Genomic DNA, 26,538 nt, shown 5'->3' with positions numbered 1-26,538 from the left:
AAGAATTTAACCACTTTCCTCAGATTTGTATTTACTCAGTTTTGTTCCTCTTCTGTAAATACTTTTGGTTGCAATACTCAGATTGTAATAGCTTGGACAAAGCACCTCTAATAAAGGTGCAGCCCTCAAACACTTGTCAGCTCTGTTCTCTCTCTTTGTCTCTCTTCCAGGTTACACTACTGATGCATTCTTGACCTTGTTTTTTGAGTACCTATTCAGCGTGCGATATATACATTCAGGCATCTGTGTGTAAGAGTTTCATATCCTTTAAAGCGTCACACTGACAATATGCCATCCACATACAGGGCAGCATACACAAGTTCAATCCACACAATGTTAGCACTTTTTTAATTTTTAAAGTAGGTTTTGAATAAGACTCCTATGACAGCTAAGAAAACTAGTTCAGTAAAATACAAGAGGTCCAAGTGCAGAAGTAGTTACATCTTTTGGACTGGTTTGATGCCCAGGATGTCAAACCCTTTGGCCATGACGGCAGCTGTTGCTTCACACAGCAACATTCTCCACATGTTCACCTTCACTATCGTTCCTGAAGAAGAAAGAAAAATAGTGCAAGCTTGAATTAGATGGTCAGGAAGCTTCACAAATTAGACATTACAGTGATGGCATTTGTGCTGTTTCCATGATGTAGTACGGTTAGAATTATGTGGCTTCCATTACACTAAAAGGGACTGGTAAAAATGCACTATTTAATACACCCAGGAGGTACAACAAGTAGCATTTTTCACGAGAGATGATCACTAATGCTCACTTTTTTCTCTACTTGAGAAAGTTTTGTTACGTGTGCTAGCACTTGGAAAACTAAACTTATTCTGAGCACTTGTAGGTTGCTTTTACATATATGATGAATTTCTTTTTCAAATATAAATGGGAACTGTTGAGTCTTCTATAAAGCAGGGAAAGAGCAGTCAATGTGGGCTACAGACAGCACTCCTTCAAACACGGCAATAGCTCTATTTTTTGAATAGGCCAAGACATGCACTTGTTTATAAAAATCACTTGTCATAAAAACTAGATATTATTTACTATTAGCAGTAGCTCTGCAGAAACAACAACGAAAAGCTGCCTTGACATGCTTGTGCATTAGTTACCTTGGAACCAAGAATTACTGTAGTAGCAGCATTCTTAACACAAAATTAAGACTCCCCACTCCTGGATATTATTATGACCTTTCAGTTTGGAATCTGGTGCAAACCTGATCAATTGTATCATTAGAATTCTCCAATTACAACCTCACAGAGATGTGTTTGTTGCAAGCAAGTTTAAGGGATGCACTCACCAGTTTGTCTGTCTTTTTCCACACAGTAACAGTTATCGTAGAACTCTGTGAAGGTGGTGGCCAGCTCATAGAGGTAATCACAGAGTGTGTGTAATAAGAGATCATCCAAAATCTTCTGCAGAATCTCAGGGAATCTCAGAATGCACTTGCCCAGTTTCCACTCCTTTTCGTGGTCCAGTAATATCTTTGTTTCTCTAGCTGCCTTCTGCAGCATCTCTTCATCAATGTTGGCCAGACGTGCTATAGATCTGACAAAAAAAACAGCCCAGCATTGGTTATGCTTATGTATGGAATTTTACAACAGGATTGAAGGGCCGAAAGCAAAGGGGTTCTGATCTGAATGATCTAGCTACGGAGTGGTAACTTAATCAGATATTAGAAAACGGCCTGAACTGCATAGAAAAATATTCAGTACATTGCAAGAACATAGGCAATTAATGCAGGAGGCATGCACTGGGTGGAGGCATTAGTGCATGGAAGCAGCAAGGGGCTAGACACGCATTCAAGAGGAACAGTGGAGGAGAAGCTTAAAGGTGACCAGGGACTGATGTGGGAAGAAGCCTGGGGGCTCAAGTATATGTGGAGGCAGTGGAAAAAAAGAGGGAAAGCAGTAATAGATGGGAGAGGGAAGCAGGGACAGGTACCCAAAAGAGATGGTGGTGCCCAGTTCCCTTGTGAGAGTGGGCTATGTAATTATTAATAAACCTATACAAATATTCATTTGGGAGAGAGCTCTACCCTGTAATGTCACTCAGAGATGCCTGCCTGGAAAACTTCTCCACACATTGCTGGAGCATGTGTACCGAAAAGAGACCTGCCCCTTCTGAGGGAGGAAGTTGACCATGTTCACTAAGTAGGCTCCATCGAGACATGAAGGCAGAAAACAAGACAATGGCCACACTGCTAGAAAAATTAGATATGCTCTCCCTTCAGCTGGCAGGACAGCCTGCAGTGACTGACCAAGAAGGAGTTCCACTTCCATGCCCTCTCAGAACATATGGGGCCTAGATCACAGCATGCACCACCTGATAATACTGATAACAGATTTACCAAGGGAGATGAAGTTTCAGCCCAGCACAGAATTCAGGCTAAGCTGTTATGAAGCATAGTAGACATTTTACACTAAACAAGGCAGAGCTTTTCAGAGGGGTCCAGCTAGACTCCTCCTTTGGCATTTAAAGATATCATCAGGGCAAGCAGCTCAGGAAACAAAATGAAACAGGCTTAAGGCCCCAAACACAAATAATATTTTTTTTGAGTAAGCAGCAGGAGAGCAAAGGAGACCACAGCTGAGATTTCCCCAGGAATTCTGTTATTTTTAGTTAATAAAAGATGGCATAGACATACACCGCACTACCTCGATATAACGCCACCCGATATAATACGAATTCGGATATAACGCCGTAAAGCAGTGCTCCGGGGGTGGTGCTGAGGGGAGGGGGGGGGGGCGGGGCTGCGCACTCCGGTGGATCAAAGCAAGTTCAATATAATGCAGTTTCACCTATAACGCGGTAAGATTTTTTTGGCTCCCAAGGACAGCGTTATATCGAGGTAGAGGTGTATTATGCTTTTTGCAATCTAAAGGGCAATTCATTTTAAGCTAGGTCTTAAAGCAACCAAAATACTCTTGCGCTACCTGATTCGAGTGAAGGCATAGAGCAAGTAAGCAGCTGTATTTCCTCTATCATCCAACATTTTATCAAAAGAAAAGATGTAATCATTCATCCTGTTATGGGAGAGGTCAGCGTATTTAATGCAGCCAAAAGCAACTGATGTCTGGGCAGCCTTCAGTTCTTCTTCAGTTAAAACCTATGGAAGACCAAAAAGAAAAAAGAAAAACCAAGTTGTAACCATTCTGTCCCCGACATAGCATTTGCTTCACCACAAACCCAGAGAAACGGAAAGGCCTCAGCAGGAAATATTCTAGAGGCACCAGCCAAGTAACATGCTGGGGGGAAACACGGTCAACTCATGGGCTTTGACTGCTTTTTCCAGAGGGAAATTAACTAGTAAGAACCCATTTCAAAGCACTGACTGTTCAGCTAAATGTCCTTATCCCTTAAGTGAATTTTCTATTTCATCAAGGCTTACTATAAGGTGGACACCTAGATTATCTGGAAACACAGCAGGATCAGCACAATACTTCCTGCTGCCAAAGAAGTCCCATGCAGGTGTTGTTCCTGTGATACTTGAAACTGAGGCCCTGTCGTGTGTGCATGGACAGCAAAATTAGTGGTTGCGCCCAGTGCCTTTAACCAAAATGTCAGCTGGTTGTGGCACCCCACCTAATTAGTGGTGAAGTTGCATTGCTGGTAAAGTGCTTTGGAAGGCAGAAAATGCCATGTAACTGTAAATTAGTATTCTGCCCCACTGTCTGATTGACCTCAGAGAGGTTTAGGAACAGTTTAGCACGCTCTCCGATGTTCTAAAGGGCATCCTTCTTCCCCCATCAGCATAACAGAGTGGTCTGAAAGTTTTGACTTGTGTTCCAGAAAATGAGGTTCTCTTCAAAATTAGATCACCTCACATAGTGGAATACAGTATGTAACGAGGCAACACAGTTGAAGGCTACGCAAGAGCAAACTGCCGTGCTATACATTTTTGAAGCTATGTTGAGGCTGTTGTAACCAGGGATTTGGAGCAATCAAATTTTTGAATTGCTCCGCTCCGGCTCCAGGCAAAAACCTACTGGTCCGCGCTCCAGCTCCGGACTCCGCTCCAAAGCCCTGGTTCTACCAAAAAAACAAGGTTTTTTACCCATGAAAGCTTATGCCCAAATAAATCTGTTAGTCTTTAAGGTGCCACCGGACTCTTTGTTGTTTTTGTGGATACAGACTAACACGGCTACCCCCTGTATTCTACCACCACCTGCTGGACCTTTAAGAAATCAGCTGTTCCTCCATTGCATCTCACCAACATACAGTGGAGATTTAACGCTGTTTTACAATGCAGGAACTTCTCTCACACAGACAAGGAACATGACCTGCCCCAACTTTTTTTTTAAAATTGTTTCCACCAGTTGGCCACTGCTGACACCGGTATAGCAGCTCTGCGAGTGCTAAGATGGGTTCCTAGTGGACTTAACGTTCATTTTAATTTTTAATGTATCGATCTTTGCTCCTGCTCTTCTATGGCCTGTGACATCTCCTCACCTAACTAACCTCCCCCACCTATTGCTGGCAAGAGAATTTCTGTCCCAAACAACAGGATCAAGTCCTGGAGTTGCTTATCATCCTCAACTGCCTGTTTGCTGGCTCTGCCTCTCCTACTCATCTCACACCCTGCCCCCTTCTAAACCTTGCTCATATCTCACCCTTTTCCCCTATTAGGGATCCCTGCTCTCCCAAAAGGCTCCTGGCACCGTGCTGCGACAGTCTCCGACAACTCAGATTCCGAGCTGTTCCCGAAGAGCAGGTTGCTCAGCATTCTGCACCGGCTTCAGGCAGAGCAAGGAGCGGTGCGGGGATGATTACAGTCAATGCTTCAAGCACTGGAAGCTTTAACATCCTAATTTATTCTCCTGGATCCAACTGTGCAATAAATATTCCAAAGGGAAAAAGCCGACAGTAGATAGTGCGGAGTACCTAGTGCCCACATGTGGACCCTCTTACTGTGCACTAAGGGAGCCTTCTTGCACAGTAGCGTAAGGCATTTGAGAAGTGCATTAAGCTAAACTGCCTGAGGGCATTCAGCATGTCCCCACCGGGAGTACGTGCAGAGTAGCTAGCGTGCTTTCAATTCGCACCTTAGCTTCCTGCCCACTAACTTCCCCATGCAGACAAACCCCCGGACACTGTATGTTTCAAAACTACAATGTCCAGCCACTGCTGAGGCTTTGCCTGCAGTGCAATCCTGCCAGCGCAAATTAACCCAGAATTGCACTAAATCCATTAGGAATTAGCATCAGTGTCTACTCCACACTGCAGGGAAATTTAAGAGGTGGAGAGCCTCTCCTACTGGTGTCAAGAACAATTCCAGGCCGTAAAACAGAGCTGCTTGCTAATCACAACATGCAGTAGAATGGTGACACTGAAAATAAGCCAAGTGAGCTATGTGATGGAGGGGAAAGTCTTGCTCTGTATATATTCCCCTTGGATCCATTATACAGAAGCAGCAGTACATGATGAAACTCACCACATACTGGTTTCCAAGAAGGAAAGTAAGCCATCACAATTACCTTGTCACGCTCTTTGTCCTTCAGTTTGTCCATTGATCGTTTCAGCCCCTCTTCCAGTAGCTCAATGAGCCGCACTGTATCCCCTGAACGAGTTTTGAACTTTTTCCTGAAAGCACATAGACAAAAATCCTGCTTGGCTCTATAGAACCCCCAAGGGTCACAATCAGCACTATATACAAGCCTCTGCAGAACTAAATCTTACAATTACTTGTGTGGCCCACATTTCTCCATAGTCTTAATAGAGTCAGCTGCACGTTCCAATGGCCTCCGCCCCGGAGTTAAACGTATCAAACAGGCATCTAACTGGTGCACCTATAAGGGCGGATGGGGACTGTAATAAAACTAACTGGAGAAAAAGAAGGTTTACAATTGGCTGGCCAGGGTGTCAGTCATATGTGTAAGACAGTTTTCCTGTACCATCAGAGCAAAAACAGTTGTCAGGAAAACAGCTCAAAATATTTCCCCCTATTTTAATAGTGAAATGCAACAGCAAGGAGACAGCGCGTGGACTCTCAGCTACACGTAGCTCTTGCAGAATGCATAGGTCTGATTGCAGTATCACCTAAGAGAAGAAAAGGAGCTGGAGATGGAGTACTAAGTAACTGGCCTAGAGATAGGGGCATTGGGATCCCTTTCAATATTCATGCAGCCCAAGGAAGATGGGGGACGTGAAGGAGAAATGAAAAACCATCCCTTTACCAACAAGAAAGAGGGAGACAGAGAATATAGCTTAGAGTGGAATCGCACCGACCCACAGTACAACACTTGAACATGCTATGCGATATGTTCCTTGTGACACAGAGTCACAATACTGCAATGTGAAGCTGCGAAAAACAGACATAGAATTTCAAGCCATACTGGAATTAGTTTGTGACTCTTGTGGGCCACTGCCACATATACTTCTATTTGTAGCAAAAGGATAAAACAGGATTGTAAAAAAATGCTGAATTAGCTATATATCCCCTTCACAGAGAGAATCCTACAGAACAATTCTGTGGTTAAGGTCTTCCCAATTACCAAAACAGAAACACAAGCTATAAACACATTTGCTATGGAGTAGATAGAATAATCTTGTCAAATAATATGCAATCTAAACCCACAATCTAGCCAGTATGATTGAGCCAGGGTAATATATAAAATATTTTTCTTATGGAAAATAAATTCAGATTTCTTATTTTGCAGTTACTTTACTAACAAATAATGAAACATTGGTTTGCAATGTTAATTTAGACATACATGAACTTCATTTACAAGAAATCTGGTTTTTTTTAGATAGAATTTTCTCAAATGAAAACAAGGCAGAGCTAGTTCATTTGGGATGGAAAGAGAGGTGGCTTTAAAAAAAACGCCCCAAAAACTTGATCTGTTTAGATTCCAGAAAAATAGTGCACTTTTATAGAATAGTATCAGAATATATGGAATGATAGTCACAGCAAACATGCAAAAAAATCATTAATAAGTGAACTTTGTTGTTTCATTATTTTAGATGTCAACATGTAAAGCAAATTTTCAAAGTGCAAGTACTTGTGTGATATTTGAATTTTAGGTCCTCATACAAGAATATGTCTCAAACATATTTCAGGGTCTACTGGAATCTGACCCTGAAAACTGCAATATGATCTGACTTCTTTTCTTTTTGTGTTGTCTGATGCTGAGACAGCCTGACAAAGTATAATCACAGCATGATTATACCATGAAATGAGCGATTCATTTAACTTACTTATCTTCTCCCAGTACCACTCCAAATGCAGCATGGACTACTCTGGTCAGGGCAGGGTCATACCAGCCAATCATCTGACCTGCTGCGAATACTGTCTGCAAGTGCACGGACTGCAAAGAAATAGGAGAATAAAAAGCAGTTGTCAGCTGCATTTTCTAATTGTCTTTTTCTCATTGAGAGTCTGGTATAAATATTATAAAATGCTTTTGTACCAAGAGTGCTATTACAAGGAAAAAGAAAGCTTCCCTTAACTGATCACCTTTAGACTCATTGCACAGGACACTTGTAATGATGAACCACCCCTGTCATGAGTTTCTACAGACTATTCTGATTTTCAGAAAGTATCAATGCCTGATACTTTTAAAGATCCCTCCCCAATTCTCGGTATAAGAGAGTGTGACAAGTACAACACCACTGCCTAGATTTTACAGTTCCCATTTAAGTGAATGTAAATGCTGGTGAAACGTACTCAACTGACATGCTGGAGACTCCACAGATAAGGCCATGCATGAGCAGTGACAGTGCAGATTTATCACTCTCTCCAGCCATTCAGACTCAGCACTGAACTAGATGTGCAGATGGTTTAGTTTCCCTGAGTGTTAAATCCTTGGGCTCTGCTGAGCTCGCCACGAGTCTAAACTGTGGTGGCGAATTTTGTGATTGGCCCACAGCCCATCAGAAACTGGACAGTAACTACCAAATAATTTCACATAAAGGCCAATAAACAGCTATCATGCAGTAACACCTTCTAGCCCCTGTCCTCTAGGCTAGTGCAGTATCTAGTGACTAACTGAACAACAAAGCAGAGGTCTGGGTACTCACCTGCCCACTATCCACCACATAAACAATGATATCAGCCTTTTCCTCAAATAGCCTTTGCTTAAGAGCAGCTAAGTCAGATGTATCATATGTGAAACCTCCATCTGACTTCATGATTGTTAAAGGAACAGAGTATCCTGGGACAAACACAATCTTCCGCCCGTCATCCATCTGTACAAATCCTAGGGAAAGAGGTCATTTGAGGGTAAGCATTCAGGAGAAATTTGAAGAAATATGCACGCTGTTAGATGCTACATGTAAGAAGTGATAATGCTCTAAAGCAGTGTTTCCCAAACTTGGGACGCCAGTGGGAGCCGCGATCGGCCGAACCTGCGGACGCGGCAGGTAAACAAACCAGCCAGGCCCGCCATGGGCTTTCCCTACACAAGCGGTATCCCAAGTTTGGGAAACACTGCTCTAAATCTTGTGAAAACCAGTTGCTCCCATCTATTCACATTCTTGAAAGACAACTCTACCCATTTTGTGCAGGTCACATTAAATGCTTGATTTCTTAAAAACAAATACACACCACCAATCATAATTTGCAAAGAGAGCATAGATTTATACAAATCTAGTTTTGCTGGTGAAATAATAGGCTATTATTAAGAGAGTTCTAGCTTGATTTTAAAACCATTGTAAGTTGGTATCCTGATGTACTAGTGCAACAGTGAAGAGGGTGTTGGGGAGTGAGAGATTTGAAGGGAAAAACACACCCCAAAAGAGGCAGCATGTGGAAACCAATAGCAATCAATAACAAAGTGGTTTTCAAAAGCAAGCTGTAAGTGTGGCTACCTGGGGCCTATGGATGGATAGAGATTAGGTATTGCTAAGACCAGGGAGAAATCTGCAAAGGCAATCTTTAGGGGAGGGAGCCTGTAAATTGTTTATTATTGTCATGAATGAAAATGGAGCACGAAGTCAATGGGAACTGAGTGTATCTGTCACTTCACCATGTTTTTTGTGTCACAGGACCCCAGCCTGGCTGGAGTAGGCCCTTGGAAGTTTTACTATGGAAAGAATTGCCCCCACTAATTAGGACCAAGCTAAGGTGCTGGTGCATCTCGATGTTACAGTGTTACTTGACTAGCTTAACTGTATCGAACATAAATATTTGTAATGTCACATTCTAGCTCCTGGTAATTCTCGATATAGACCCAACACACTCCTAATGCATTTTTGCATCAGGGCCCCAAATTCCCAGACCTTTCTGAATGACAAAAACAAGAATAATAGCCTGTGCCCCTCAGCAGGAGAGCATTTTCTAGTCAAATATATATGGAGGGGAAGGACAAGAGAGGATGAAAGGCAGTGTCTAATCTGGGGAACATCAATCTTGAAAGTGTCTCTAAATGAACTAGTAGCAAGTAACTCTCTCTCAAACTGGAAAAAAAGAAGTGACTGGACAATTGTTGATTTTTTTGACAACGTTAAGGAACATGTTACCTCTTTCTTCAAATTCTTGCACAATATCTGTCATCTTATCTTGGTAGTATGATTCCCCCCTCTCTATTAGTTTAATGTCCAAGCAGTCATAGATTTTTTGGAACTCTGAGTAGAGAAAACAGAGAGAACTATAAAAAAATAACACGTACAAGATTTTGACTGTGTTTAAGACTCGAAGCAAATAGGCCCCTTAAAATATGACTGAAATTAGAGGAAAGATGATCCTGAGGCTAAGCCTTTAGCCTGGGAACCAAGAGATCTGGGTTCAATTTCAGCTCTCTTGCAATCTGTGACCATGGGCATGTCACTTGTTTTCTGTGCCTCACGTCCCATCTGTAAAATGGAGTTACAGTACTTCCTTACCTCCGGGGGGGACGGGGGTGGGGGGATGGGACGGGCTGAATTCATCAGTGACTGGGAAGTATTCAGATATTAAGGCAATGTAGCAAAACCTTCAATACTGGACAGAATGCCACATTACAGAGGTAAGTAACATTTAATAAATAAAACAGGCCACAACAATACTATACTATCCAGTAAAAGCATAAACACTTCAACAAGCTGTCAGAAAGAGATGAAGGGTTTCTCTGTTTGTCTGCTTCTGAAACACAGGTCGTTAAACAGAGGTGCACGAAGGAATGAGGGTTAGACATTTTTTTTGGAAATGATCGATTGTTACTAATATTAGACATTTGTTAAGCATCAATCAGCATAATACTTAGACGTCACTCTACATTGGTGCTAATGTCATTGGTGCTAAGTCTTCAAAACCACTCTTCCAGAGAGTATTAAGGGCAACACCCATAATGCTGTTTGGGGCAAATCTGAGAATCCTAGGATTTTCAAGTGTGGCTATATTCATTTTAAGTGAATTCTGCATCCTGCTCTGATACGTATGGTGGAGGTCTATGGCACAAACCTTCCTCAGCCATATTGCTCGTTTTTATCACAACGAATTTTATTGATTTCCAAAGAACAACTTGTGTCTCAGATCAACATAAAATGATCCACTTAAAACAAACACTGGTTTAAAGAAAGAGACACTAATTTTAAGTGTTACCTTTCCGAGATACATCGCAGATCAGTTTCCATGCTTTAATGAAGTCTGGATTTTTGCTCTGTAGTAGGACCACACACTGATAGGCTCGCTTCTTAAATTCTTCCTCTGTGTCAAATCTCCGCTTGGATTCCTAGGTTAAAAACAATACGTAAGAAAAAGTATTTTCTCTCCTATACAAAACAGTATTTCTGACACTTTAAAGCAATTTTTTATTTGGTGGAAGGAAAGCAGTGTGGCTTAATGGACAGGGTAACAAATTACTTTTATTAAAGCAGAATACAGTTCCTGAGACCAGATACCTGTATTTCATAAACTACAACAAGCAATTCTTTACTTCTTTAACAAACCCAGTTAAAATTCATTTTGTTTCAACAATGTTATACTGATCATTCACAACAGTTCTGAATTATTGCTTCGTTTAAAAGTAAGAGGAGAACAAGTGGATATATTAGCTAAAATACCTTGTAAAAAGCTTGGAGATCCCCAATGGGGGGTGAAACAGTCAGGAAATCTGGAAACTTATCTTGGAGGTGAGCAATGAGCATTCCAAACTGGGTGCCCCAATCTCCTAAATGGTTTAACCTGGACAACAATTAGAGAGTGCAAAACAAAATTATGCATCATACGAGAAATCAGAACTAAAACAGGCTGAACATTGTTGGCGGGGAAGGATGATTAGAGCTTTTCAGTCACATGGCTTGCTGGGGTGGGAGGGTAATACCGAATTGTGCTTCTACACTTAGGGTTTTAGTTATTATGTATTTTTAAGTTATACCAAGGGTGGCTAGAACATACAGACAAGCATCATTGGTGCACTTGTATAAATAGAGATGAACAAACTTGTGTCCCGAGTCCAGCAGTGCTCACCTCAGAACATCATAGCCCACAAACTCAAACAGACGGCACATGCTGTCTCCAATAATAGTCGAGCGCAGGTGACCAACATGCATCTCTTTGGCAATGTTAGGGGAAGAGAAGTCAACCACCACCTTGGACAGGGCAACAAATGAAGAGGAAGAAACATTATTAAATGCCACACTGTACGATGTCGTGCTCTCAGGGTGAGGTTTTCAAAGTTGTGGATACGTGCCTCATGGATATGTGCAGCCATCATGATTGCATACACAAGTGATGTATTTGCTTGTGGCAAATGGTCAATTACAACTGGCCATTTGGGCAAGCTCAATTTTCTGTGTTTGTATAACTGTAGTCATTTTATAGTTTGGTGCTGGTTTGAAAATCAGGCTCTAAATGTCTAGAACTCTTCTGGCTGCATCATATTTTGCCTATGAAAATTATCTGCATCCCTACTTATACTCTACAAACCTGGCACATCAAACTCTAAATGTGGCTTTTAGCGCCAAACTCCAGCAAACAATTCAGAGCAAAAACACCCTTTTTAGGCCCAATCCTGAAAAATCAGATCCATTGGCATAGATCTCCGTACCCGCAAGAAGCTTATATAATGCTATGTAAAAGAGGATCATTTAACAAACAAGAAGGATGTATAGAGATTTTATACATATATTGCATATAAAAACTATGTTAAAAGAAAATTATTAATGTTGCAAAGTCAAGCACTCAGAAATCAGGAAATGCCAGATTTGAGGTCAGACTCCGTGTGTATTTACATTACAACACAGATTTCAATTACATAATGACTAGGGCTGTCAAGCGATTAAAAATGTAATTGCGATTAATCGCCCTGTTAAACAATAATAGAATACCATTTATTTAAATATTATTGGATGTTTTCTACACTTTCAAATATATTGATTTCAATTACAACACAGTGCTCACTTTATATTTATTTTATTACAAATATTTGCACTGTAAAAAAACAAAAGAAATTGTATTTTTCAATTCACCTAATACAAGTACTGTAGTGCAATCTCTATCATGAAAGTTGAACTTACAAACGTAGAATTATGTACAAAAAAAATTACATTAAAAAACAAAACAATGTAAAACTTTAGGGCCTACACATCCACTCAGTCCGACTTCTTGTTCAGCCAATTGCTCAGACAAACAAGTTTGTTTACATTTACGGGAGATAAGGCTGATCACTTCTTAATTATGTCACCTGAAAGCGAGAACAGGAGTTGTAGTTGGCGTCACAAGATACTTATGTGCCAGATGCAGTAAAGATTCGTATGTCTCTTGATGCTTCAACCACCATTACAGAGGATATGCGTCCATGCTGATGACGGGTTCTGCTCATTAACGATCCAAAGTAGTGTGGACCGATACTTGTTCATTTTCATCATCTGACTCAGATGCAGAAGGTTGATTTTCTTTTTTGTGGTTTGGGTTCTGTAGTTTCCGCATCAGAGTGTTGCTCTTTTAAGATTTCTGAAAGCATGCACCACGCCTCGTCCCTCTCAGATTTTGGAAGGCACTTCAGATTCTTAAATCTTGGGTCAACTGCTGTAGCTATCTTTAGAAATTTCACATTGGTATCTTTGCATTTTGTCAAATTTGCAGTAAAAGTGTTCTTAAAATGAACAACACGTGTTGGGTCATCATCCGAGACTGCTATAACATGAAATATATGGCAGAAAGTGGGTAAAACAGAACAGGAGACATACAATTCTCCCCAAGGAGTTCAGTCACAAATTTAATTAACACATTTTTTTTTTAAACAAGTGTCATCAGCATGGAAGCATGTTCTCTGAAACGATAGCCAAAGCATGAAGGGCATATGAAACTTTAGTGCCTCTGGCACATAAATATCTTGCAACAACAGCTACAACAGTGCCATGCGAACGCCTGTTCTCACTTTCAGGTTAAATTGTAATTAAGAAGTGGGCAGCATTATCTCCCGTAAATGTAAACAAACTTGTTTGTCTTAGAGATTGGCTGGACAAGTAGGACTGAGTGCACTTGTAGGCTCTAAAGTTTTACATTGTTAAAGTTTTAATTGTTTTGTTTTTGAGTGCAGTTATGTAACAAAAAAAACCTACATTTGTAAGTTGCACTTTCATGATAAAGAGATTGCACTACAGTACTTGTATGAGGTGAACTGAAAAATACGATTTCTTTTGTTTATCATTTTTACAACGCAAATATTTGTAATAAAAATAATAAAGTGAATACTGTACATTTCGTATTCTGAGTGGTAATTGATATATTTGAAAATGTAGAAAAATCCAAAATATTTAATAAATGTCAATTGTTTAACATATTGTTAAACATATTGTTTAACAGTGCGATTAATCATGATTTTTTTTTTGAGTTAATCGTGTGAGTTAACTGCGATTAATCAACAGCCCTAATTATGACATACAGGATCCCTGCTTCATTCAGTGCACAAGATGGATGGTGCTCATTTAATGAGAAGCTATTCAATATTTTGTTTTCTCATCGTTCAACATGTGGCCCTATGCCTTATCTGCTGCACGCTAGTCAAACCCAACTCTAATCTCCTCATGGGATTTTCTGTAGCGCCTATCACAATAGCATCTGAGTGCTTCACAAACAATTTTCACCGCACCCGTGTGCAAGGAGGGGATATTATTCCCATTTTACAGATGGGGTACTGAGGCACAGAGAGATTAAGATTAAAAGTTTCCACTAATTTTGAGTGCCCAACTTGAGATGACTAGGACGTGCTATTTCAGCACACATAATATTATACAAGACTTTATATATTCAAAGCACAGCTCCCATTGAATTCATTTGCAGCTGAGAGTGCTTGGCACTTCTGCAAATCAGACCCAGGGTCTCATGTCAGGCACTCAGAAAATGAAGAACATGCATTAGTGCCCACCTGTGAAAAGTCTGATACAAATGAATTTCCTAGCATCACAACTACAACCCTGGAACAGGCCAGGATAGAATCCAGTTTTCTGGGCAGCATTCAATTGCAAGAGCAACCTTAATTCTGGCATTTCTTAACTTCTGAATACTTGACTTTGCAACCTTAATAACCTTCTTTTAACAAGTAACAGAGGGGTAGCCATGTTAGTCTGAATCTGTAACAAGCAACAGAGGGGCCTGTGGCACCTTTAAGACTAACAGAAGTATTGGAGCATAAGCTTTTGTGGGTGAATTGAAGTGGGCATTCACCCACAAAAGCTTATGCTCCAATATTTCTGTTAGTCTTAAAGGTGCCACGGGACCCTCTGTTGCTTCTTTTAACAGTTTTTGAGTGTGTAGTTTCCTAGATTTTCAAAGCAGCAAACTGAATAAACAAGAAATTCCATCATGTGGCGTCATACTGACATCCACATGGGTCATGAGCAGGACTGAAACCTTTAGATCCACTGCACAGACCTCTGCCACTTGAGCTGAGTAACTGATAGCGATAGTATGCTGTCGTCCTCTATGTGGACCACACGAGAAGGGGATGAGACATACACTTTGCCCATGGTCTGCACAGATATTTGCTGACAGAAAAGGAATAGGAATCTCGGGTTTCATTGCAGGCTCTGAAGGGAGAGTGCTCGAGTGGGCACAGGTTCTTCTGTCCGTTCCTCCCAAGCTTGACCCCTTCTGCTCCCTCTCCTGTCTCTTCCCCACCCACGTCCCCATGTCCCATTCCCCTTAACAACCCAGTCTCCACTCCTCAGACTTTTCGTCCAGATCTCCTTGCCAAGTCAGTCCAAGTCTCCCCTGCTGCCCCAACAGCTGCAAACTGACTAACCCCGAAGTGCCCACTGTTAAAATAGTAATAACCTGTGTATTTGTAGTTGGAATGTTTGTTAAAACCTTCATTATAAGTTCAGTAAGAAAGTACAGGCATACCAAGCAAAAACCGAGTCAGAACCATTCATCAGCACTTGCTATTGGACTGAAAGCAGTACTGAGACTTTAATGAAAGTTTACTAGCACACCTTTTTCCTGTTTTCAATAGCCGGTGGTTGAACTCCATTCACCAGTAAACTGCTCAGTTGTTTGGACACAAAATCCTTTCTCAAGTGGACGTTAATAAAACCTTTAGAGGAAAAACAATGGTTGTTGGTGCCGTAAAAGTATCCTTGAAAGCCATTTAATTTTGTTTAGTACCAAAGTTCACAATTCCCTAGATACAAGGAAAATACAGTATTTAAAACTAACTACACAACGTCTTAATAAACTTTTGTTTCTGTAAGAGGAAAAAAGCATGATCACTCTCTGAAAAAAAAAGAGTTTATTTATCAGGTTATGAGAGACTGTTTTCCACAAACAAAATGCTATTAAGCAAAGAAGTCTAAACTATACATATCAAATGCTACACGATCTGCTAAGTACCTGTTTTGGGGTTCTTGTAATCAAGAGTGAACCCAAGAGTGAAATACTTGACAAAAAATGTATCTTGGGGTGTTTTGCAAACACTTATATACTTAAGTGACATTACTCACAGCTGTCACCAGCGAGTTATCCTGTAGGCCAGGGGTCTCAAACATGCGGCCCGTGGGGTTATTTTCTGCCCCACCCTTCCCCAGCGTTTACCTAGAGCGGCTCTGGCCCGACGCAGTTCCCCGTTCCCGGCCAATGGGAGCTGCTGGGCGCGGTGCTTGAAGCAACGCAACACACAAACCCTTGTGCCCCTCCTCCCCCAGGTTCCGGCCGCTTCCCGGAGCGGTGCAGGGGAAGGGCAGGGCAAGGAGCCTGCCCTGCCTCTGGTGCGCTTCGGGCCAGAGCCCACCCCCCGAACCTCTCCTGCAGCCAAACCCTCTGTCTTGAGCCCCTTGCCACACCCCGCACCCCGACCCCCTGCCCTGATACCCTGCAACCCCCCCTCCTGCACCCCAACCCCCTGCCGCACCCCAACCCCCTGCTCTGAATCCCCTGCCGCACCCCTCCTGCATCCCAACCCCCTGCAGTACCCTGCACCCCAACCCCCTGCCCTGAGCCCCCGCCACACCCCACACCCCTCCTGTACCCCCTGGGGGCAGGGATGGTGTGGAGTTGGAGATTTTGGGGAAAGGGTTGAAATGGCAGCAGAGAAGGGGTGGGAAGAGGCGGGGTAGGGCCTCATGGAAGGAGGGGGGTGGGGGTTGGGCCGAGGGCGGCGGGGGGGAGGTGTCAGTAATGCGGCCCTCGGGCCAATGTACTAGTCCTCATGTGGCCCTCATGGTCATTTGAGTTTGAGACTCCTGGTGTAGGCACTTATGCACATGAGGCTTTACTATGAACAAGTGCCACCAGTTCCCATATATTTAAAACCACAGTGTCAAATTTAGAAAAATTCTGACTCGCAGAACATTTGGGCACTGCTTTGATTTTACTGAGTTGCAGGGCTAACAGAAAGCGACAGAGTGTCCTGTGGCACCTTATAGACTAACAGACGTATTGGAGCATAAGCTTTCGTGGGTGAATACCCACTTCGTCAGATGCATTGTATTCACCCATGGAAGCTTATGTTTCAATACGTCTGTTAGTCCATAGGGTGCCACAGGACTCTGTCGCTTTTTACAGATCCAGACTAACACGGCTACCCCTCTGATACAGGGCTAACAGAGATTCTCTTCCCCATCCATCCGCAAAATATTTCATTTTATTTAGTGCTTATGAATGGGGTCAGAGTGAGTACCAAAGAGACTGAAGTCTTCCACTTCCTTCAGAGCATGAGCAGTAGCAGTGTCATACTTTCCACATTGCTCTGCCATTGTGCCTTAGCTCTGAGCTGGAACGATCTCCTCTGAGGACGAGAGGATAGCTTGGGTTGGGTTCCAGGCCCAATCATTTTCTCCCAAGACTGCCAATTTTGGTGGTGATTTTGTACTATGGACAAAACCTAGAAGCCTATAGGGTGGAATCCTGATCCCAGTAAAGCCAATGGAAAAATTCCCATTAACCTCCCTGGGACCAGGATTTCACCCACTGATTCTAATGCAAGTGCTAGTAAGCAGATTTTATCCTGCCAAATTCATCAGGCAAAACTGAATGTAATTCAAATTTTAATTCTATTTATAAAGCTAAAAAATAATCTAACTAGATTTTGTCTCCTTTATTGACACTTGGTAAAATAGCTGCAACATCAAATTTAAATGTTGGGAAGGTACAACAATAGAGTGACCATACCGGGACCAGCGATTTCAACCTTCTCAATGTATTCATTTTCAGGAATGTTTCTGGAAATGTTATCAGCAATTTCTCTTGGGCTCACTTTCTGTTCGTTGGTTTTGGGAAGCATCTGAAACGTAATGAGAGGATTCAGTACAGTCTAATCATGGGCGAATCTGATGGAAAATAAAATATAATCTGAGTTGATACTACACTGACAAGACCCACTAAATTCCTCTCTTCTAATAATCTCTGTGGAATATTAAGAACTTAGTTCTGTAAGCATGTCATGCATGGCACTCCCATGGGCATTAATAGGAGTGCTACATGCAAAGCCCTGCCAAGATCTGGTCCTAAAACCTGTGGAATATGGTACCACCTTAAGATGTCCTGGTGATATTACAGCTTATAACATAGGAAAGTGCAAAGAAAAACATAACTGCAACACACGTAACTAGCTAGTTTCAAATATTGTCTTTGCTCATCATGTGCACCAAAGGTTTAAATCTAGCCTGTTTTTACACTGCTCAAAACTGGGTATCCAGGCCTCACTAGCACATCATACGCTATGCGAACCCACTGCACCCCCAGAAAATCTGCATGGTTGCTTTTGAAAATCCCACTAAGCACTAATCATCATCATGGGAAATCTCAAAGGAACGTAGCCTTCTTGCAAATCAAGAGACACTCGGATTGATCTCTGGCAAGGTGCTTGATTGTATATTCAGTTGATGTCCGTCAATGGCAATCTTGTTGTGCCATCAAAACTTTTGGCACCCATGTGATCGCTGACACGCACGCTTTGGAATTCATTGGTCTTCCATTCTTATATGTCCATACCAAGAAAGCTACTGAAACTGAACCAGTGCTGGAGGCGGCAGTTGTTGGGTTTGGCTTTGATTATTCTTGTTTCTGATCTTGTCCTCTCACCGTACACGGCAGCTGACAGAGATGCCAGTGAGGCAAAAATGACCAATGAAACCTTGCAAAAGGGCCATTCTGGAAGCCTATATGTAGGTGACAAATGTAAAACTGATGTCAGGAATAGTAAAATGTTGTCCAAAACAGCTAAAGCCATCCACCTTGTCAGTCAGTTAAAAAACAAAGTTGAGGACTATACATTTTTGTTCTCAGGTCACCCCGATTAAGCACGCTGGCAATCTGGACCTTTTCTAGGCTAGGTTTTTGTTTGTTTCAATCGAGTTAGCCAACCTAATTTGAAGCACCATTCAGCACCTAGTGTACACCTTTCAAATCATGCTAGCTGGTCTTGGCTGTAACCTAAGCTCCTTCCAGGCTACACAACAACCAGCTTGTGTGGTTTGAACTGTGCCTACACTAGGCGCAGAATGCAGTTTCAAATCATGTTCACTAATTGAATTTAAAACAAAAACAAAAGCATCTTCTTTTCTAATTTAGTCAACCCTGGGTGCAGCCAAAACTAGATCTGAAAATCCCCTCAGTGCCCAGCATCTGATGAGCGGTTCAGTTGGCTATTTGCACCTGCCCAAGCATTAAAAAAGTTGATGAGTGTGTGTAGAATTGCCCTTTTGTGCTTCTTCCTCACTTCTGCAGGCACCGAATGGGAAAAGCAGCTTTAATATCACTTTTAAAAATATCAGTGATTAATTCCCCTACATCATGGCCAAATTTTCTACCCATTCAAGTGCACGTGAGGTCATTGTACTGCCCTAGCAGAACCTGGGTGAAAACGAAAGGGTGCTAAAGTGTTTTGAGTGACTTTGACTGGAGTGAAATTTAGAAACTGGGAGGGCAGCCGTGCCTGGTGTGTACAGCATCATATAGCTGTGACTTAGAAAATCCCACCAGCTGGATGCCCAGTCTTGAAAGCAGATTTTTAAAAAGTAAGCACTGTCCACATTGTCCCTTATAATTTTCCTGTGTTATCCAAAAACTGGGCATATCAGTTCTCTGTAGAGCGCCAAAACTTCATACAAATATTCAAAATTTACTTTACGAAATGTAATGAAGATCAGATTTTAAAACAAACATTCCCCTGCCCAATTTTGAACTCAGACACTAAAATAGTGTGCTAGTGACTGAGAGCCAAAATGTGAAACTGACTAGGAAAAAAACAAAAGTGAGAAGAATCATATGAAAAATAACTATGCAATATAAACAGGGATGGGCAAATCAGAATTTTAAAATGTTTAGTTTTGGTAATTGAAAGTGTTATTTTTAACAAAGTGAAGGAAATGTACTGGTTTTATTTTTATTATGATTTTTAACCTGACAGTGAATCTGTAAAACTATTATCTCAGAGAAATAACTACGTAAGACTGAGCTGGGCTGCCATTAAGTATTGCAAATGACCTCCTGATATGTGAATCACAATCAGGCAGATCTGTTGTCTTGCATTAGGACTACTGTAAGGAGAACAGTGCTTAGCTTAGCCAATTTGTTGTAAAATAGCATTTCTTTCCATTAAACTTAATACGGGGTGGGGTAGGAGTTTCATTGAATCTTACAAGTTACCCTTTAAGAGGGCCCTGATATTTAACATTGTTTTGAGGACCCGAAATTCTGTGAGATAAATCAATTCATTGAACAAACTATGCATTCACACTGTGTGAAATCTGCCATAAAAATGTGTTTCATAGAGTTTGATTTTCTTCTGTCATTCTGCAGTGTTTTCAAAATATCTATCACCTTGCGAGGTAAGCACCATTTCACCTCAAGGCCACAAGATCTATTATTTTCTCAGCGATTTGGATTCCAGACTCTTGGATGTTTATATTGTTAACTTCCCGTCCACCATGAAATGTGACAGCTTAACAAGTTTCAGTTTCAGATATAATGCAGCACTATATGATTCATTTGATCCTACCATCAACACAATATGGCCCGAGTAAAGCTTGAGAATAGGCAAGGAAAAAAACCTCTTTTCAGCAGCAATAACTTTAATCAATGGCTCAACAAGGGATAAGCTGCCAAAACAGGGGAAATAAATATTGAGCCAACGATTACAGGTGATGGTATTCAAGTCTTTATGAAGGCAATAACCCACATATCTGTTACTCTAGCAGTGCTTCTGGCTGAAACCCCAGTTACAATATGCTAATGAGCTCCCAGTAAGACAAAACACATTTGTGATGGTTGTTTCTGCATTGGCAGGTCAAATGGAGAGGCTGTTGGCTGGCACGTATCAGTGCTGCCCAGGGGTCAGATTCATTCCTGCTACCACGCAGCAGCAGTGTACAGATTGCTGTCTCTTTTGAAGGCAGTTCTTGGGAGCCACATGATCTAGCAAGGTGCACGTTATAACAAGGGAGCTTAACTGGAGTTGGAATCATGCTCCTTGGAGGGGGGAAGGCCACACGGCCTTTACGATTCCATAGTGCTCAGCACACTGTTAGTCCAGCATGAACACAGAGAGTTCTAGAGACATGCATAAGGAAAGAACAAAGCCTGTATCAAAGTCCAATACAGCAAGCCTTAAGGCATCAGTCCCTCTGACAGTCTGGGACTTGAGAAACTATATAAATGACTCTGAAATGCGAGTAAGCGTTTGGGCATCAAGTAATGAAAACAAAGTAGACACAGAGAAGACAGTACTGTATGAAAATCCTAACAATTACTTAATTGGGGTAAAGTGGCGGTCAAGATGTTAAAAAAAAAGGCATTACTCTGAAAGTCTGTATCTGTGCAGTCACCCAAGGACCTGTTACTCTAAGAGACAGACAGATCTTTCGGCTGAGGCTGTCATAATATGCTAATGAGATCTAAGGAAGACAACACACATTTGTGAGAGCTGTTTCTGCATTGGCAGTTCAAACCAAGAGGTTGCTGTCTGGCACGTATCAATGCTGCCCAGGAGTGAAACCCCATGGGACAGGCAGTTTTCACAGCAGCTGTATATAACAACCCCTGTATGTATGCCATGGGGAAATAAGTATTTTGCTTATTCCAACAAGGGCTCTGAAATATAGAGATATGATGTTTAATAAATTGATAAGGGATAGCTCAGTGGTTTGAGCATTGGCCTGCTAAACCCAGGGTTGAGAGTTCAATCCTTGAGGAGGCCATTTAGGAATTTGGGGCAAAAATCTGTTTGGGGATTAGTCCTGCTTTGAGCAGGGGGTTGGACTAGATGACCTCCTGAGATCCCTTCCAACCCTGATATTCTATGATTCTTATTAATGAAAAAACTCGTAAAACAGAAAAGCTACTTGTGTTGAGAATTATAGTATGGAAGATGTATGTTTTCAAAGAGACAAAGACATGAACATACTGGAAGTTTGGATACTTTTACAGCTAGACTGAAATTCACTCTCCATTAGTTCACAATGCATCTAAGTTGCTAATTTTTCCCCACAACCTAATTTTGCTTCTTCATTATAACCCAACCCCTTCCGATGTTTCATTTGCTTCCTGTTTTGTTTTGCTCATCAGTACCAAAGTACACTCTGAAAACGCCACACTACAACCATCAAGGAAACCTAATAATATTTTAACCAGGTGTCAAAGAATTTACACACACACACACGCAACAGCAATGCCTGTTATTAAAGTTGCCTCACAATTTCCATTATAACCCCAAGATTTCAGTAGCCTACAACACTGACAAATTAACTTTTCAGGCTGAAATTTTCCATGATTGAGGATATCAAAACGATACAGATCTTTTTTTTTGGGGGGGGGGGGGAGCACAGATCAAAGTTTGTCCAAAAGACAACTCTCTCAGATACTCCAGGGCTTTTGTGACAAGCTGATTTTTATGAGAGAAGTCAGTTTTCTTGATTCTTTGGACAAAAGACTTGGTTCCATTTTTCTTTTCTTTTTATCAGACATTGTTGATCTCATTTGATTTTATCAGAACTGCTTCCTTTTTGCTCAGTTCTGAAATAGCTTTTAAAAATCAGGATGATCTTAAAAATGTGTTATCTAGAAATTATAGAATCCAAACATTCCTCCTTTTGGGAAATGCGAAAAAAAGTAGCTGCAGTAATGAAACACACTCTCCAGAGGCAGCAATCCAGATTTATTCACTCTCTCATTTAAAAACAAACAACATTCCCAGTGCTCACCCCAAACCTACAAATTTGACTGTAGGTTCACTAAAGAGCTAACCTGGCTCTTACTCAGGTTTTGTTCTTAGCCCAGCTCCTGTCCACAAACAATAACCTGTGATCTGAATTTGGTGGTGCTTTCTACCTGGACTAGCTGGCGTGTCTGGGTGTATAGACTAAAGCCCAAGTACTGCTCTCACTTGGGCTGGTAATTTGCACACTTTCCAGTGAGCAGGAAGGCTGAGCCACTCATTGTCCTCCAACATCTTCCCACAATTCCCCCCATGTACCCAGAAGGATGATTTCTTCCACAATTCACTGGGAAAGGATCAAACAGCCTTAGTCTACTGCCGCACAAAGAACCTCGAGACGTACCCCAGAAGTCTAGTGACACAGCTGGGTAGTACAGCCCCAGCTAGGACGGAGTAACTGCAGTGTGGTTGCTCACAACCGAGCTAGGCTGACCCTGGTGCCCATCACCTAGGTTAACTCTGCAATGAAGACACACTCTAAAACAACTCCATGCCATGCATTCTTACTTGACATCCTTCTCTCCTTTATTATCCTACATCTCTCACAAAGGATTACTGGCTCTCCCTTCCTGCAGTTTCTTTTTTCATCGCCCACCCTCAACTTTCTTGGATATCACTTTGCTGAACAATGGTTAATATTACTGTTTTCTCATAGGTAGTTTGCAGAGCAAGCGACAGAAAACTATACAGTACGTTTTGCTGCATGTTATCTTTTGTTGGTGGTGTGCAGCTCAGACAATGCATAATTTTGGGGCATACTAAGCCTGACATCATTGATTTATGTTACATTTATTAAATAAGGTGCCAAAAGTACTGCATTTGTGCATGAGACCACATGGCCAAATTACAGCAGAATCCCGTTTATCTGGTCTAATTGGGACAATGATCAAAACTCTGGATAAACTGGAGAATCAGAAAATGTGATGCTGCAGTGCCATCTAGTGGCCAAAGGAGAGATCACCTGCTTCTGACCCTGCCAGTCCTGGTCGTTCTGTAACCGTGGAGAACCAGTAAAGCAGGGATTCTCAAACTTTTGTACTGGTGACCCCTTTCACACAGCAAGCCTCTGAGTGTGACTCCCCCTTATAAATTAAAAACACTATTTTATATATTTAACACCATTAGAAATGCTGGATGCAAAGCAGGGTTTGGGGTGGAGGCTGACAGCTCACGACCCCCCCATGTAATAATCTTGCGACCCCCTGAGGGGTCCCAACCCCCAGATTGAGAACCCCTGCAGTAACGGGAGGGTCAGATAAATGGGGTTCTGCTGTTGTCTGGCTGCAGTTCTACTGTTGTCTAATTAATACAACTAGAACTCACTGTAGTAACACTGTACAACATTGAAGTAAGTGTATGTTTAGGGTGAGGAGAAACAGTGGATTATTTTATGGGAACAAGTGTAAAGCATTTATGGCAATAAAATAATTAAGCCAGAGGTTCAAGTCTCTTTAACTTGCAATTGAAAAGTACTTGAAAGGTTTAAAAGAGCAACACATACTCCCTTGAATGCACAAACACTGCCCCTTACCTAGCTACAAAAACCTTCAGACTTCAGAGGTAGTTCAGCTAGCCTTGATGGTCTTCAGAATCCTTTTAGTCTTGCACTATTCATCAAAACAGAAGTCTAAGGGCCTGTTCCTATTGCACCCCAATTTCCCCAAGTTCAATGTCATCATATAAGTGAAGACTGCAGGATCAGACTCTAAAACGTGTCTAATACAGAACCTGATATTGCTTTGGATATATCCTTACAGAGCTTCAGACCCCACAGAAGTCCCATGCACCAAGAATTTTTTTTAAATAGTTACCTTTGTTATGCTCATAGCACTGTTACACTGGTAATCCCCAAATTTGGGCTGCTGACTTGGCGTGACTGCCAGTGGGGGGTTTTCTAAATCCGGATATGCAGCCTTGATGGCATCTCTAAAGATCTCCTGAACACGGCTGTTGATATTAATCATGCTTTTCACTGACTTATTTTTTTCCTCTTGAAGACTCTGAAAGAAAACAATGCCAAAACACTAAGGTCACAACATTCTAGGAGAAGTTACTTCAAACTCTCACTCAAAAGCTGCCTGGGGCAAACCAGAGCAGATCAGGCTGAGGCGTCTAGGTATTACTGCAATACAAACAATGGAAATGCAAAAGCATTATCACCAAAGAATTTGGCTGTCAGTTTCCACAGTACATAGTCTTTGGATGTGCCCTACAGTTATACATTCTCAAGTAAGCTCTACAAATTTTATTTTAGGAACTTCTTACTGACAATGGTCGGACTTAATACTGCTCCTGTTCCCACTGAAGTCAATGGGGAAAAGACTGGGCCTTTTCATACTGTATGCATTATGGGTCGTTCATGTGATGCATAGGAACTTGCCTGGATCCCTCTGCTTTGGCGTGAGTTTCACCTTATACGCATATTTATTAACTAAATATCTCTTCTGAAATATGCCAATTATCTCTGTTGCTTTTACACAGCAATACCTTATTCTCTGTTTTTACTACTTTCTAGATTAAATAGTTTCTCCTACCATTTTCACTTTAGCCTTCATTCCCAGATTTTTAGTACAGATCCCCCACCCTTTGAACTTAACAGTGTTAATACTTTCACTGGTTCAGGTATAGCAAAGCTTTTCATACTTTTATGTATGTGCCCATTAGCTGACCTCAGTAGGGTCTCAACTCTAACAGAAGTGCCCTACTCCAAGAATGCAGAAGAGATTATAGGGTGTGCTTAACTGACTACAGGCAATTATACCAAAATGTTAGCAAAAAGCTATATTGTCCAAAGAATTGTAAAAGAACAGAGCTCTATGAATATACCATTTACAACTCTGGCACCAGAGTGCCGGGTGAACAAGTTGTTACCTAGTATTAGCTATAACAAAATAAAATCTCTTTGCCTGATGTGAAGGAAAGCATATACCAATATGTACTATATTGCCAATTCCTTTTTCCTCCCTCACCTTTTGAAGAACGTTTAGCCGGTACTTAAGCTTTGCGTTTTCGTCTCGCAATCCTTCCAAACTTGGAGATACTTCCAAGCAGCCAAAGTTCTTCAGTCCATCAATTTCTGCAGCCAAGATCTTGATCTCTTTTTCCTGGTAAGTAAAAATAAAATAATGAAGGTCAGCTGCTGTGTTTGCATCTGAGGTAACTCTTGGAGTAGATTGCATCAGAACTTTGATCATTAGCCCATTTCTTTAAAATATAGCCCAAAAGGAAAACATTAACACAGCTGAACACTGCTATTAAAGAGTAATTAGTAACAATTAGCACAAGTTTCTTTTGACAGACTCTGACACTGATACTAGCATATTGTTAATGAAAATTCAGAGTAATTATAGGTCTTGATCTCCCACACACTTAAACATGAGAGCAACTGTGCTCACTTGGATAGTCCTATTAGCTTCAAAGACATTACTGGGACTTTACTAGGACTCCTTTTAGGGGTAAGCATCTGCAGGGTCAGCTCATCATTTTTTTTTTTTAAAAAGGTCTAATATTTTTGTAGATGAAAAAAGTACCTTATAAAACCACTACTGCAAAAAGGAAAAATAGCCCTTTAACTAAAGTCTGAACAATAAGGCTATATTCAGTGCAGTAAGCCATTCTCCTCTGTCAGCTGAGGGCTGGCAGGGCGACAGCTAAAGCTAAGTAGCTCCAAAGTTAGAGCCCCTCCCCCCACACCTTTCTTTTTGATAAAAGAAAAAAAAAAATAAAGCACACAGATACCATTCTGATTTTATTAACAGTCCCCCTCAGGCTGAGCGTCTTCACACTCAGTTTCATCAGACCAAATGCAGGGTCACATTTTCCTCTGGGGATAAATCCATATTAGGTAGTACAAGTCCAAGCCTCGAGAAGTTTGAGGTACGTCTACAATGGAATTAGACACCTGCGGCTGGCCTGTGCCAGCTGACTCAGGCATGAGGGGGTTCAGGCTAAGGGGCTGTTTCACTGCAGT

The 26,538-nt window shown here is 41.5% G+C and overlaps 1 protein-coding gene across 1 annotated transcript in view; it reads right to left on the bottom strand.

The window, feature by feature from the left end:
- Positions 1-327: 327 nt before the first annotated feature.
- RARS1 (arginyl-tRNA synthetase 1) overlaps positions 328-26,538 on the bottom strand; it is a 33,785-nt gene continuing 7,574 nt past the window's right edge. The window contains exons 2-15 of the mRNA XM_034778215.1: positions 25,538-25,672; positions 24,380-24,568; positions 17,525-17,636; positions 15,352-15,452; positions 11,384-11,505; positions 10,978-11,098; positions 10,517-10,646; positions 9,457-9,561; positions 8,017-8,195; positions 7,195-7,304; positions 5,475-5,580; positions 2,934-3,106; positions 1,298-1,545; positions 328-547 (exon numbers count right to left, since the gene is read on the bottom strand). Coding sequence (XP_034634106.1) covers positions 438-547; positions 1,298-1,545; positions 2,934-3,106; positions 5,475-5,580; positions 7,195-7,304; positions 8,017-8,195; positions 9,457-9,561; positions 10,517-10,646; positions 10,978-11,098; positions 11,384-11,505; positions 15,352-15,452; positions 17,525-17,636; positions 24,380-24,568; positions 25,538-25,672 — 1,941 coding nt within the window. The 3' untranslated portion in view covers positions 328-437. The remainder of the gene's footprint in view (positions 548-1,297; positions 1,546-2,933; positions 3,107-5,474; positions 5,581-7,194; positions 7,305-8,016; positions 8,196-9,456; positions 9,562-10,516; positions 10,647-10,977; positions 11,099-11,383; positions 11,506-15,351; positions 15,453-17,524; positions 17,637-24,379; positions 24,569-25,537; positions 25,673-26,538) is intronic.

Source organism: Trachemys scripta, chromosome 8, assembly GCF_013100865.1.
Source record: "Trachemys scripta elegans isolate TJP31775 chromosome 8, CAS_Tse_1.0, whole genome shotgun sequence".
NCBI classification, from domain to species: domain Eukaryota; kingdom Metazoa; phylum Chordata; order Testudines; family Emydidae; genus Trachemys; species Trachemys scripta.
The sequence above is the reverse complement of the archived record's forward strand: the minus strand, read 5'-3'. Positions and strand labels throughout refer to the sequence as shown.